Source organism: Macaca thibetana, chromosome 7 (genome assembly GCF_024542745.1).
Source record: "Macaca thibetana thibetana isolate TM-01 chromosome 7, ASM2454274v1, whole genome shotgun sequence".
In the NCBI taxonomy this organism is placed as follows: Eukaryota; Metazoa; Chordata; class Mammalia; order Primates; family Cercopithecidae; genus Macaca; species Macaca thibetana.
The window spans coordinates 158,217,416-158,232,817 of NC_065584.1; the positions used below are offsets into that span (position 1 = coordinate 158,217,416).

The 15,402-nt window shown below is 42.9% G+C and overlaps 1 protein-coding gene across 3 annotated transcripts in view; it reads right to left on the minus strand.

Moving 5' to 3' along the window:
* Positions 1–15,402, minus strand: part of NPTN (neuroplastin) — a 416,039-nt gene that overhangs the window by 26,444 nt on the left and 374,193 nt on the right. For 2 of the 3 annotated variants that reach the window (XR_007727413.1, XM_050797752.1), the window contains 3 exons: positions 9,834–10,181; positions 4,790–4,961; positions 743–837 (listed from right to left, as the gene is read on the minus strand). Coding sequence is in view for 2 of the 3 variants with exons in the window: in XM_050797752.1 (XP_050653709.1) it covers positions 743–837; positions 4,790–4,961; positions 9,834–10,181 (615 nt within the window). In the remaining variant the exon portion in view is untranslated. The remainder of the gene's footprint in view (positions 1–742; positions 838–4,789; positions 4,962–9,833; positions 10,182–15,402) is intronic. The other variant, XM_050797751.1, reaches the window with a different exon arrangement.

Here is a 15,402-nt window from a genome sequence, read left to right on the forward strand (position 1 = left end):
AGAAAAAACACTGGATTGGGAGTCAAGACCTGTGTTCTAGACTAGCTCTGCCACAAACTCACTGTGTGACAGAGAGCTAGAAGTTTCACTTTTCTGGGTCTCAGATGCTTCTTTGAAATAACATAGGAAAGGTGAAATTTATGATGTTGGGTAGCTCCAACTTTTATAGTTCTGTTTGCCCTTCTTGGAACTTTCTACTACTGCCTCCTCTTTCAAAGGTTTCTATTACAATTCTAATGAATTATCCACAAACAGCTGATGTCCACTCTGCACACTGTACCCACTGTACCTTCCCCCTCAATCCTGCTGGCCCACAGAAGACCTATGTAATCATACTTGTAAGGCACTGACCTAAGAGCTTTACAAAGCCTTGGGCCATAGGAGCTGCCAACACTGAAACATTTTTGACAGATAAAAACAGCAATTTTATGTAGTTCAATCTATTAACTTATTTAATCCTCCTAACAAACCCATGATGTAAGTACTGCTGATATCCTCATTTTAAAAATGAGGAAAAGGAAGCAAAGAGAAGTTAGTAAACCACCAAGGCCACACAGCTAGTAGATGATGGGGTCGGAATTTAAACCCAGGCAGCCAGGCTCCTGAGCCTGTGGCCTAACCATAACATTAAATTATGTCTTGACATGGAAAGAAGAGGAGCTTGAAGACTGGGACTCCAGACCAAGGTACTGTCTTGGAAGGAGAGTGAGAGGCTCACACCACAGCCTCTGCTGGGTTGTACCTTTCACTTCAATGGTGGCGTTTGCTTTAGGAGCGCTGACAAAGTGATATACGCAGTGGTATTCGCCTGAATCCTCAGCTCTCGGCTTATTGATCCTGCAGAGATGAGAAGAAAAACCAAGTGAGGAAACTGGGAATGGTCAAAATATACAACAGAAGGAGAATCAAAGGGGCAATCCGGGATCCTGCTCTCCAAACCCTCAATGCAACTCACCTCCTTCTAACTAAAAGCAAAAATCCCTCTCTATGCATCCTAAAACATTAATGTCTTACTCTTTACAGGGTGCCAAGAATACAAAGATGGAATGGCAACATGGTCCCTAACCTTAGGATGCTCTGGTCTATTGGGAGAAACAAAATGCAAAAGTAATCAAAATAGAAGGATGTCCAAAGTACTATAGTTTATATTCAGATATACAGTATAAAACCATCACAGCTGGGTGTGGTGGCTCACCCCTGTAATCCCAGCACTTTAGGAGGCTGAGACGGGTGATCAGGAGTTCAAGATTAGCCTGGCCAAGATGCTGAAAAAAAAAAAAAAGAAAAAGAAAAAAATCTGCCATCAAAGCATCAGCCATAGACATGCAGCAAAAAGTCTTATGATAAACCCCAGGGCCCTACATGATCTGGCCCCTGTCTATATCCCTAGCTCCATCCCATGCCACTGTCTAGCTCTTCTGGTCTCTCTTCAGTTTTTCAAGCACCAAGCTTGTTCCCACCTCAAAACCTCCACACAAGACGTTTCTTTACAGAGAATGCTCTTCTCGTCCCTTAGTCTACCTAACTCCATTTCCATCAGGTCTTGGCTTACATGTCAGTTTATTCCAGCCCCAATCTAAACGTCATCCCTTTCCACAACATTCTCTCTCATACTACTCTGTACTTCTTCACAGTACTTATCATGTGTGTGATTATATATTTATGTGATTACTTGATTAATGTCCGGCTTCCCAAGAGACCAAGTTCTATGTGGATAGGCACTGTTTATTCGGCATACTATCCCATACAGAGCACCTCGCCTGGTGCCTGGAATATGACAGGGGAATGAATAAATGAATGAATTACTGAGTGAACACAGAGTGAATATCTGTGCACAGATTCAGATCAAGTTAAGCAGAGTGACAGGAAGGACTGTAAGAAGACTGTATGGGTCGGGCGCGGGGGCTCACACCTGTAATCCCAGCACTTGGGGAGGCTGAGGTGGGTGGACTGCTTGAGCCCAGGAGTTTGAGATCAGCCTGGGAAACATGGCGAAACCCTGTCTCTATAAGAAATTAAAAAACTAGCTGGGCATGGTGGTGCACGTATAGTCCTAGCTACTCGGGAGGCTAAGAGGCAGGAGGATCGCTTGAACTTGGGAGGTCAAGGCTGCAGTGAGCCATGATCATGCCACTGTACTCCAGTCTGGGTGACAGAGTAAGACCCTGTTTCAAAAAAAAAGAAAAAAAGAAAAAGTAGTATATATGGCCAGAACAGCACTTCATCTCAATCACACAGGGTGATTCCAAACAAGCTTTCTTGCCCCTGAGGGCCAACTACACATCAACTCAGTACACTCTGGCCTACAAGCACATACACCAAACATGTGCAGAAAGGTCGGTGAGAAATTACAGATAAAAGAAAAACAGCAGCCTCCAGATCAGAGGATAAATGTTTATATAGGGCTGAGCTCTGGCTCTTTTGCTTAGGGGTTAAAATATGATACTTGTGACGGTCAAATCTCTACTGCACTATTTAATGTCTAAGAAAAACTCCTAAACTCAACCACTCACTGGCCTAATGCATTTATCCATCTTATATTGCTCATTCCAAAAAGGAAACACAGGTTAAGAGACTATGGACAAGGAGAGACATAGCCTATCCCCAGGACTGTCTCAAGATATCCACATGGCAGCACAATATTCTGGGAGAAGCAGTCAAGGTGTCTTCTCAATGTGACACCATGCCTCTTCTATCAGTATGCTCCCAATTGGAAAACAGACAAGTCAGCTGCTCTTATCAAACAAGTGTTCCAGAGTTTGAGGAAGGAGCAGCAGCTCTTTCTTCAGGGCTTAAACTGAAGTTCTTTGGGTCTAAGCTCTGAAGAAAAAGCTGCTGCTCCTTCCTCAAACTCAGTCCTGAACTTAAGACTGAAGTTCTTAGACTTCTAAGTTCTTTGAGAAATACTTGGGAAGATAACTCCCACACTTGAGTCCATGCCTATAGGCTCAAAATCTCCCCACACCATTCTCTTGGACTAGCTATTAGCAAGAAATTAAAGCAAAGGGATAACATCCCCTACAGGCTGGGCAGAAGCAGGGTTCTGAAATCGGCTCTTCAGGCTGACTTATTAAGTAGCCCAAGGAACTCATCAGTTGTTACTCCACAAAATGTAGAATCCCTGAAAAACTCTAGAGATACACAACATCCTTGGAGAGCTTCAAATAAGTTGAGGGGGAAAAAAAGAGAGAAGAAGCATTTTATAAAGTCAGGCTGAAACTTCATGAAGTTAAAGCTCAACACTTTGCAGGCAATAGTACAAGACCCAAGAGAAACATGATTGGATGTCTGCTATCTTAAAGGATGTATTATAAAAAACAAGTCTGAGGCTGGATGCAGTGGCTCACGCCTGTAAATCCAGCACTTTGGGAGGCGAAGGTGGGAAGACTGCTTGCACTCAGGAGTTCAAGACCAGCCTGGGCAACACGGTGAACCCCAGTCTCTACAAAAAATACAAAAAAAAATTACCCGGGTGTGGTGGTGTGCACCTGTGGTCCCAGCTACTGGGGAGGATGGCTTGAGCCCGGGAGGCAGAGGTTGCAGTGAGCTGAGACCGCACTACTGCACTCCAGGCTGGGAGGCAGAGCCAGACCCTGTCTCAATAAAATAACAACAAAAAATCAAGTCTGTAAAACTAACGGACAGAACCAGAAAAAAATGCTTTTCATTCCACCTAACAACTTTATTTGATTAATCCTTTCCAAACTATGAGGAAAATCGCTGAGGCTAAATTTCTAATTTTTTTTTTATCAGAAGAAACTACAGTGGAGATAGGTTAACTACTTTGCCACTAAGCGAATGGCATAGCAGATAAAATAAAAGCAATTCTAGAAAAACTTCTAGAAAATCAGAAGACCTGGAACCTAGCCTTGGTTCTAGAACTTACTAAATACAGTATTTGGCCTTAAAGCAGCCAAGAGTCACTCCTTCCTTGCTTGGGAAAAAAGGAGGAGCCACAGATTCATTTGGATCAACTAAATAAGGGGTGTGAAAAGGTCTCAATGCTGCAATATCCTGCAGAATGCCTTTGCCATCACGGGTACGTGGGCTTTCCTGGTCTCACTTCAGTGCTCTCTTTCTTTGCACTGTATTAACCTTCTAAGCAGGATTAGCTGATTCTTTTCCAGACAGTTTTCAACCAGGAACAAACTATTCTGAAACGTGGGGTGCCATGTGTGCTAGATATTCCAAAAAGCACCAAATATTTGGGTGCTGGGTAACTCTAGCCAGCAAATATCTTTCTTTCTTCAAAGGGTATTTCCAGGCTACCATCCTCACTCCAGATTATTCAAGAGCCCTGCATCCGCTGGTCCTTACCAGGTTACAGTGATGTTACACACTCCTAAAAGGGAATTCACCAGGAAATCTACCCAGTGGAAAGATGGCTTAGGGAGATGTCTTGCTCTACAGTCACAAAGCAGACTTCAATCTGTTTCTTCAAACCTAACTTCGATCTGACTAGATTAGGCAAAGAGACTACATTCTAAGTGTGACTCTCCTATTCACTAGCATTGTTACCCTGAACAAATCACTACTTCATGGCCTCAGTTTCTCTATGATTATAGTGAGGGGATAATCTATGGTTCTCAAATCTGGCTGCTCATTAGAATCCTTTGAGAATCTTTTCTAGACTACTGGGCCTTACCTGAGATATACTGGATTGGACTCTCCAAGGGAGAGCCAAATATATCTCATGTCCCTCCTGCATGGCACAACTATGGATTATGAATGTCAAGTAAGCTCAGCCACACTCCCTCCCACCTTCCCAGGAGCTGCCCACCCTTCTCACCTGTACTCCATGTTGCTGGCATTCTTACGAGTGGCACTCAGTTCCACCCCATTCTTTGTCCAGTAGCTGTATGTAAGGGTGTGAGAGCTGGAGGTGAGGTTACACTGCAGGGTGACAGGGAGAACAGGGCTGTCTCGAATAATGACCTCTTCACTGGTGACAATCCTTGGCTCTGTAATAAGAGTGCACAATGATAGGGGGCAATAGCCTTCCATCCTCTGTAGCCCTGGCCTGAGAAGTGGACGGGGTAGGAGGGGGAAACTAGAAAAAGAGGGAGGGCAGACAGGACCACATGAGGAATTTCACTTTACCACTTTGGAGGAAGTCAAGAAAGGAAAAACAATGATTATAAGCAAATGACCACTAGCGCAGACAACAGCCTGAAGACCAGTTGGCCTAGACGTGAAAGAATGGGAGTATTATGGGTGTTTGTACTGGTAACAATCCACTTACGCTTTTGAATACCACCTTTTTAAAAGAACCACCAAACAATTCGGATTCAATTAGAAAACCAGGCTCCACCTTCCGTTCTGAAGACAAAGGCCATATCATTTATATACCTATTATAATATACTCCCTATTGTGTCACTGGGCCTTGGAACAGTAATAATTAGATAATACAAGTATAACTTTCCCCACATTTAAATATTAAACCTATGGCAAACCAGCCATGGCCATTATTTATGCAGAAAAAAGACACTGTGGATTCTAAAAGCATACTTCCTACTGGAATTCACTTGCATTTTCCAAATTTTGTGGAGGCAAAATTCTTGAAAAAGCATCATCAGTTCTTCCTCTCCAGCCATACTTATTCCCAAAACAAGTTTTTTGTTTTTTTGTTTTTGTTTTCCAGAATTGCACTTTAAAACACATTCCATTCTGAGAAAATATAACTAGAGTGCAATATTGTGTTGGTATTATGGGCTCCTAGAATTTTAGAAGGGCCCTTAGAGTTCATTGAATCCCACTCTTAAATTTTAAGAGCTGGAAAAGTGAAATGATTTGTGCAAGGCCATAAGTATCACTAATGGCAAAGCTGGGCCTAGAAGACATATCTGACTGAATTCTCTATCCCTGCCCCCCAGCCCCAAGACCACCCCCGCCACCTTTTGTCCTAGGACATACTTCACCTCTGGTTCTATTCTGTGCTTAGATAACCAGGGATCACTAGCGTATCTACAAAAATAACCTACTGGAGTCAAATATTATAATACATTGAACAGAAATGCTTAAAATCACTCTATATTATTCCTGGAAGTTTCATCTTTAAAGCACTTTGAAATCCATCACTGTATTAAAGTCATTTCTAGGGTTGTTGTCTTTTGTTAATGTGCTTTGTCTTTATTATTTCCCCAGGCTTAGTTTTCTCTACTTTTGGTCAAACATCTCCAGGCTAAGTCTACACTAACCATCTTTTCCCAACCACAATAAGAGGTATTTGCTATTTGTTTTCCAATTCTCTCTCAGAAACCCTTGACTGACTTCCCATTTCCCTGTGTCTAGCCACTTCCTGTCTACAGCTCTGCAGCAGCTCCCCTCACCATTTTATACAGTATTGTGCTGAGCCTTAACTTGAGGAAAGAACTCTCTCCCTCCATGGGAACTAAGTTGCTTGCTATTCAGGGAGGGGGAAAGCATGGGGAAGTCGTGGGATACCTGGAAAATGTAATGTCTTAAGGACCTCCTAACGATGTAACATTTCTGATTTGTAGAGTTAATGTCTTTGAAGAAACTTGTAATAAAGCAAAACCTTAAGTTTGCTCAATTAACAAATTAGTTCTATTTTCCAACTCTGGCAAAAGGATAACGGTTATCTTCCATTCAGCACTGGTCCTTATCAGTAACATCAAACAGGGTCTCTATGTACAGATAATGGAGGCATAGCAGCCACTAAGACAGAAGCAGATGCATGTAAACACGTTAGCGCAGTGGTGTCCCATGGTTTCCAAGACACACTGGACAGAAGCCAAATCCCTGGGCCTTAAGAAGTCGAGCAGAAACGGCTGCAAACCCTGCAATGGAAGGCGCGCACACACACCATCAGCAGAAAGCATCACAATTCCAAGAAAAATCAAAACCAAGCAAAAACAAAAGAGAAAAAGATAGAACCAGTACTCCACAGAAGAGAAATTAAAAAAATATAAAGGCAACATTAAAACCCAAACACACTTTTAGGTTTTTACTGAATTTTAATTATCCAATTTCATTTTCTGTCCCACTTGGGACTCTCCTTCTGGCTATTCCTCTCAGATTGCACTGAGAAAGGGTAAACTCTGAGAATGAGGCCAAGAGCTTCCAGATGTTTAAATACAAGGAGGCCAAAGTAAATGCTACTCTTACCTGTGGCGATGCAAATGACCACTGCAGCTCAGGGAGATTAAGAAGTTGATGAAAGCAACCTGGTAGACTTTCTGTCAAGAATTCTTGGAAGGCAAAGGAAAGCACTTTTTCCCTTAAGTGTTAAAGATCCAGGAGAGAGTCAGCTGGGAGCAAGTGGATAATTTAAATAGGTTTAAATATGATTCTGCACCATAGGAGGGTTGTGGGGTAGGGTAACCTGCCTCCTGTGATTGCTGTATATGAAAAACAGTGCTACACCAAGTTCTTTGGCCATGGTGCCTCATCTGCATTCTGCACCAGGATGAAGGTGGGGCTTTTATTTTTGTGGCCAAGCGCTGCCCAGTCAAAGTCCAAGAGAGATGAACATTTAGGAGAAGCTCAAATGTGTTTACCTGTCACTGATGTCTATTTAAAAGCAGTGGATAGGAGACCCTTACCCTATATGGCCAGAGAGATACCTAAAAACTGGGCACACTTCTCTTCCTGCCTTACATACTCAACGAGCTCTGGGGAAAGTACTACCAGGAGGTCATTCTTAGATAGAACACTTGACCTTCCCATAGAGGCAATGTCTTTTGGGATGCTGAGATCATAAAACAATCCAATTAGAGTTGGATCCAGGGTGTTTGGAAAAAAAAAAAAAGCAGCAGCAGCAGCAGCAGCAGCAGCAGCAAACTCCCGGCTCTCCAAAACAGCTAACTAGGGTTAACTGACTGATGGGGAAGTCTGAAGAGAGCCTAGCCAGGATTTGGTTCAACCACATGCAGACAATTCTAAGTGAACTGGGGGAATCCTATGTATTCTCGGGATTGGCAGGTCGGTATCCCAAAGCCACATCTTTTTCTAGCTCCTTGGCATGGTCATTCTAGCTATGAGTCAGGCTCTTGGAAGTACAAGTGCAAATGCCCAGCCCAGTCCATATCTATAAACTTCCACAGACCTTTGTGGCCATGTAGGTAATTCTGCTTTTATAAGGAAAGGAGCAAGGGGGGCAGGAGGAGGAGGCGTGCAGGGGGAAAATATTGTTTAAAAAAAAAAAAAATCACTGGGTTAATGTTCCCCATTTTCACACAGACAAAGTTTTCTTTTCCTCTTTCCAGAAGCAGGTTCTCTGATTCAACAGTGCCAACTGCAGCAGCCTCTCCTACCACTGCCCTACAAAGGACTCTTTTTTAACCCATAGGGATCTTCAAGTGGCTACAAAGAACAGACACTAATTTGCTGTTTTCCATGTAAGTATATAGACTCAAGGCCCATGTCTTACTACTTTATGTATTACCAAATTCCTCATCAAAGCAAGATTTTACTAGTCTTACTTTCTCTAGATCAATCAGCTCTTTAAGCTAGAACTGGCTATAGATCTCTCATTGTGTCCTCAAAGAAAAGGTGAAAACCCCAAAGGATCTTTCCAAAAGTGAATGTCCCCTCAATTATAACCAGGTTTGATGTGGGGCCAGAACTCTTCTTGGCCAGGAACATTGGTTCTGTGGTGGCTTCTCCCTCCTTCTGCTTTCCAACATAAGGTAGCAAGTCACTTTTGAGAAAGAGAGAGAAGTGGCCACAAAAGTCCCGGTGTCATACGTCTCACACATACCTGCTACAAGGGGAGGATTCTGAGCCAGCTGGTCAGCTCACCCCATCACGTCGAGAAACCAGGTTGGAAGTTAGTTTCCTCTTTTTTCAAGACACAAAGAAAGGGCCAGTGTGAGTGGTCCCCACACTATGTCTGGAGTTCCCATCCTCTGGGATAAGGCACACTGTGCCAATAGCTACTCATCAGAGTCAAACCATGAACAGGAATCAACTGCAACTCTGACTTCCAGACAGTGTGATAGGTTAAAAAAATAATAATTTGCAGCTTAGTGTGACCTGACTCCTAATAGCAAAACATATGAAGGAAGTTCCAGGCTGCTGCTTTTAAAAAGGAGACTAATTAGCAGGCCCAGTGAGGAGTACACTGCTGCAGTAGAGGGCTGTTATCAGAGAAGCAATGCCATGGTTTTAGAAAAGAAAAGGAGCTGGAACTATGAAAATATCCAAGCTTACATGCCACCCAACAACCAAAACACACCACCACACTGTACCCATGGCAACATTCCCATCACAAGATGACACCAAGTCACAGTAAGGGAAGAGGCTGGGCAGACACAAACTTAAAACCATAGAGGTGAAGGCAGCTACTTAGAGAGCTTCAAACAGAAGAACAGAAGAAATAAAAAGTAGTTAGACTGGGGAAAGAAACAAAAATAGAAAGGCACCAGAGAAGAAATCAGCAAAAGTATAGCAGGAAACCTACTACAAAATCAAAGGGGAGGGAAAGAAACCATTTCAACACTACCCTCCTTGGACCGCCTGGTTTTAATTTTTTTTAAGCTTCCCAGTTCTCCCCCCAGCAACTCTCCCCAACACAGATGATTTTGGACAGTCACGGATTTCCTCAAGTTCTTTGTTCCTGAGAAGAAAGACACAGAGAAGGGTTGGGGAATAAGGGAGGCAGAAAGGACGGCAAAGAAAAGAAGAAAAAAAGTTGCCACAGATGTTTTCATACACTACAACCAGAAGGGTCATGGGTTTGGAAAAAAAAACGAAGACAAGGGGTGGGGTGAGTGATCATACTGGGGAAGAGGGAAAGGATGCAGAAGGGAAGGGTCATCGGGCCACCTCTAATGACTACAGTACTACTACTGTAGGGTGCTGGACTCACTCTGAAGGACGCTTATGGTGGCCTGGGCTCGAATCCATGTTATGGAAGGGTTTTGCCTCAAGTCATTCCTCTTGGGGTCGTTGCTGGCCCTGCACTCGTAAGTCCCAGAGTCCTCCAAGGTGAGCCGGGTTATTCTCAGCACACTCACGCCGTTTGACCCGTAGGCGGTGTTTACGGTGACACGGCGCTTCCGAGCACCGTCCCACAGCTGTCTGAAAGACTCTGCCCGGTTGACTTCTGCGTACCACCACTGGATCTCTGGCGTGGGGCTCCCGACCACGTCACAGTACAGCTCAAAGGCGTCCCCCGTGAGCTTAGTTTCTGACATGGGCGACTTGACAAACCCAGCTAGAGGGAGGGGGAGCAGGAATGCAGTGACAGGCCAATCAGAAAAAAAAAAAGAATCAACAGGTGTTAATAGTAATTTAAAGAAAAGAAAAGAAAAAAGCAAATGAGTTGCAAAGAACAAAAAAGGATTCATTTTTAAACTATAAAGAGACAGTACAGCAATTCATACAAGCTTTTAGAAGAAGAACCACACCCTGGGAAGCTTATGAAGCAAAGGCAGGCTAATTACAAGCTGGGGCAGCCCAGGTGCTGGCCAGGCAGAAGCAAGCCCACTGGAAAGCATTTTAGCAATGGGCCCAGCTGGTAGGAATGAGAAAGCCTCAGGTCTTGGGAAGAGCCTCTTTCCTTAAAACACAAACCATTTATTACCTTTTCAAACTCAGCAAGTGATGAAAGATAACCAGAAGAGGCAGTAGTTTTATATGCCAAATCAGGATCTCTCTTTTGGATGGGTAAACGCTTTGTTAGAAATGCAGTGTCTTTTGCAAGCCTCAACAAGAAGTATTAACTGACCTACTGGTGCCTTCTCTTGGGATTCAGAGTGCAAATTTCAATTGAAAGAATAGCAAATTTCTCTCTCACACAGGATTCTATCCTGGTTCAGATTAGACTTTCTCCACCTCCTAGTCTTCCCTGGGCCAATGGCAAACAAACAACCCAGTTGTCCATATTAGGCAGCCTCTTCCTGAATGCAGACCCTCAGTCTCAGGAGAACAAGACAGTCTGTACTTCACACCACAGTGAGATATATTAATACTTTCTGGGTCAACTCAGAAGTGGGACCAACAATCCCAGCAACCCAACTATTGCCAGCAAATGGAGGGACTGTGCCCTCCGTAACCCCAGAGATCCATTAACTAGAAAAATCTGAAAAGCTATGGTATTTGACAGGTTCTATACAGTTGAATTGCCTGGCTTCTAGAAGCCAGCTCAGAAGAACGAGAAATGTACACTGATGAATTAAACCAAACACTAGGGTGAAGGCCAGGCCTCAACCAATACTCTCAGGAACTGCCCAGGAACTAAAGTTGATGCCTACCTCCAATTGCCCATAATTTGCTTGGGGTTACACTTCCATAAGACAAGGTGGAAATGGCAGAAAGAGTTAAAAAAAATTCAGGCTTAATTTAAAAACTTGGAGTTAGGTCCACAGGAAACAAAATTCAGAGTGCGAGCATACTCTCTCTTACCCTTCCACTCCACCTAGGGTTCATTCAGCATTTCTGTTGATTCAGACAGTATCCTAAGGTATAAGGAAAGACACTAAAAGAGGGCATTCTGATTGGCTTGGAAACTTCCCCTGGGAGGCCTGCTGCATAAGCCAAGCCAGCCCCTCTGCAGTGAGCAGGGAGTGAGGTCAGGATCTGCCAACATCAGATTAAGAACATTCCAGAGGAAAGGATGAAATAAATGGAACTGTTTTCCTACAGTCCAGAAGCCAAGGATGTAACAGGGCTAGCTGAAAATGGAGGTTACTAAATGGAAAAATTCCTGTTTACATCCATAGCAGTATTTGCCTTTGGTGATAACCCCACACCATGGACTAAGAACATTAATGGAGGTACTATACTTACTCAAGTAGAGGCCAAGACCTCCAAATTCATACTAGTCTTTCAATTCCTGACATTTTCAGAATCTGGGGAGCACAGGAATGCAGTGATTAACAGGCTTAGACTAAACGTTCTGCCTTTAATATGCCATTTTAAACTACCTCTTCAGATCCAGCATGCATTCCTTGTAAGGAAATATCTACCAGAGGCCCTAAGAAGCCCAACAGATGTCATTCTCAGATGGAGGAGAATCTTTAGAATTACAGAAAGGAGCCCCCAAGCCCCTGCATGAAGAGCTGAGCTCACTGTCAAATACTGGTATACAAGGAGCCATGTCTCAGTCTCACAAACTACCACCTGCCCATCTGTCAAAGTCAATGCCAGCTAATATAAACGAAGAAGCAAAAGAGGGCCGGGTGCAATGGCTCACGCTGTAATCCCAGCACTTTGGGAGGCTGAGGTGGGAGGATCACAAGGTCAGGAGTTCAAGACCAGCCTGGCCACTATGGTGAAACCCCATCTCTACTAAAAATACAAAAATTAGCCAGGCGTGATGGTGCTCACCTGTAGTCCCAGGTACTTGGGAGGCTGAGACAGAAGAATCGTTTGAACCCAGGAGGCAGAGGTTGCAGTGAGCCGAGATCATGCCACTGCACTCTGACCTGGGTGACAGAGCGAGACTCCGTCTCAAAAAAAAAAAAAAAGAAAAGAAAAGAAAAAGAAGAAGGAAGGAAGGAAAGAAGGCAGGCAGGCAGGAAGAAAGGAAGGAGAGAGAGAAAGGAAGGAAGAAAGAGGAAGCTGGTTTTATTTATTTTACTACTGGTTCAATCACCAGAGAAAACTGATTATCAGTAAATCCCTGAAATACAGTAAAAGTATTATTCTGTTTTAATCATATTCTTAACCATAAGTGGTAATCACAAATGGTCTTACCACATTATCTGTGAACTTGGGGAGTTACAGCCTCTCAAATGCTGTTAATTATGTACTTGATTATGCCCTAGAACTATTAGTGGATTTCTTTTGTACTTTTTTCCTTCTTCTGTATTGTACTTCAAAGCAGGCCTAGACTTCAGCCTGTTTGTCAATCTGTTGACAATACTAATGTAAAAGGGATGCCTGAAAGTATCCTTTCACCAAGAATCCATCCAATTCCACTGTAACCCCAAGTCCTAATACCACACAATTCATAGGTAGCTGAGAAACAGTCTGACTATGATTCCCACTGCACACAACCGGGCAAGGCACTTGGCCTGATCATGCCACCCTGGGCAAGACTTCCTGCTAAGAGGAAGGAATGCTGATCTAAGTCAGTTCAATTTTCTACCTGTATCAAGGAAAATGGGACCAAGACAAAAATGTTCTTTGCATTAGTAAATTATATGATGTATATTTAAATGAACTTTTAAAACACAAAATAAAAAATCCTTTAAAATGCCAACAATGGACATTTTTCTGTGCTCTTTGAAGGCCATTATTGTTATTATTGTTATTAGACATATACAGTAACAGGTGACATTTTCTAAGTATGCGTTATATGATTAGGCAATGTGTTAAGCACTTTATTCATTATCTCATTTACTCCTCACAATGGCCTTATATGATAAGTGCCATTATAATCTCCTTAAAGATGTGGAAACTAATGGCCAAAAAAGTTAAATATTTTGCCCACAGTAACATGCTAATAACAAGAGTCTGACCTGGAATCCAAAGTGAAAGCATGGTCTCTTAACACCACAACTGTGGTCAATGTATCTCACTGGCCTGAAAAGGTTTACTTAAGTTAAAGATATGCTTTGTCACCACTTAGTTAAATAAATAAATAAATAAATAAATAAATTAAATAAATAAATAATTATTCCTGACCACAAAAAGCCAGGAACCTTTGACCGATTGTGCCACATACTATGATCACTAACTCCATAAAATTATAATCTTATTAGAGAATGGAGATAGAGAAGCACTGGGTCAAAGAGTTCCTAAAGCAACTGGGGGAGGGTGAACAGTGTGGAAAGATAAGATGATTCTGAGGCAAGACTGCCTCTAGTTCTGATGATTCCAATGCCCTGTTCTGGAGAAGGCTGGCTTCAGAGAAGGAATTTACAAGACATTGGAAACATTTCTCTGGTGCTGTAGTCAGGAGCTAAATTAATAAAGGGCAGCACCTGAAATTTTTATAAAACTTCACAGTTTGCAAAGTGCTTCCACATACATCACATCTCATTTCATTCACACAGTTCTACAAGGTTCATACATAGGGCAGGTGCAGATACAGGTTCATGACTTGCCCAAGATCACTTAGGCAGCTAATCCTGAGTGGGGCTGGGAGTAGAATGCAGGTCTTCAGCTTAGTCTAGGGTTCTTTCCAATAAACTGTGCTGCCTCTAACCAAACTAAGGAATTCCTTGATAGCTGAACACTCATGAAAACAGATCTATGTCCCCTCTAAACAGCATGGAAAAGAAAGAAAAGAAAAAGAGAAAAGGAAAGAACCCTCTTTACAAAGTACTGTGAAATCACAATTAGCAAGGGAAAGTTATTAGCAACCATCCACCTCATTATCCATCCAAAATTAGCTTCAATCCAGGAAAAGAACCAGCTCTCAGCAGCAGCAACAGGAGGTTCAGAGTCTGACTCACTGCCCTGCCTTTCATTACTAAGGGCTTTCAAACAAGTATGTACCTTCAACAAGAAAACACACACTGCCTAAAGTTGGGAGGCCAACAGAAGCGTCTGTTTGCTCCCTAGGTCAAGGGCCATCCAATATTTTGGAATAACCCTAAATTTTAGAAAACCACCTCCCACCCCACCCTCTTCCCCACCCACTATCTTAAGTGACTGGGCTCAGATCTGCAAGAGTTTTGGAAAGTATTAATATCAGTGCATTCAGAGCAACAGTAGGATAAAGAGGGAAACTGAACAGTGGTTACTGGCTTTAAGGGAGGAAGAGACTAGAAGCTGATGTTAGAGGGGGTAGCAGGCAGAGCATTAAAAATGGAGGCAGCAAACCCAGGAGAAGCATAATGTAAAATTGCATAACTAGGGATGGGGGATGGGAGGCAAAGATGACAGCTGGGACTAGCAGCCGGAGAAAAGGAGGAGCTCGCTGGCAGGAAAAACTGGATGTGTAGATATGTAGCAGAGGGTGAGAAGAAAAAGGGAACACAGAAGAGCAAGTTGAGCCCAATTCCAGGAAAACTGCTTTCATATATGCCCTAAGGAAGTAAAAAAAGCTAGCCTAGCCCTATATAGGAGAGACTATCATAATTTTTTACATTTACCTCCAGGGCAACCACAGAACAAGAAATCAGACTAACTTTCTCTCTCCCTCAGCTGACTACTGCCAAGGCCAGGCCTTTAAGTCTTGCCTGCTTTTGTCACCTTTTTTTAAAAACAGCTGTTCCCTTCAAACCCCCTCTACCTCTAATTCCCTGTGGTTGGCTCATGCTGTTCTCTCCTTCATGCCTCGCAATAAAGAGAAAATGACAGCCAAGGTCATCAGAGCATTTCTCTCCTCTGTCTCTCTCTCACACACACACACAAATTCGAATCATCTACCTCAAAATAAAGACTGAGCAAGACCCACTGACATCTAAATGTAAATACAGGAACTATGAGTATTTCAAATGTCTAAAGGACCCTTAAGTGTTGTGAGGCTGCATAGACTTGAG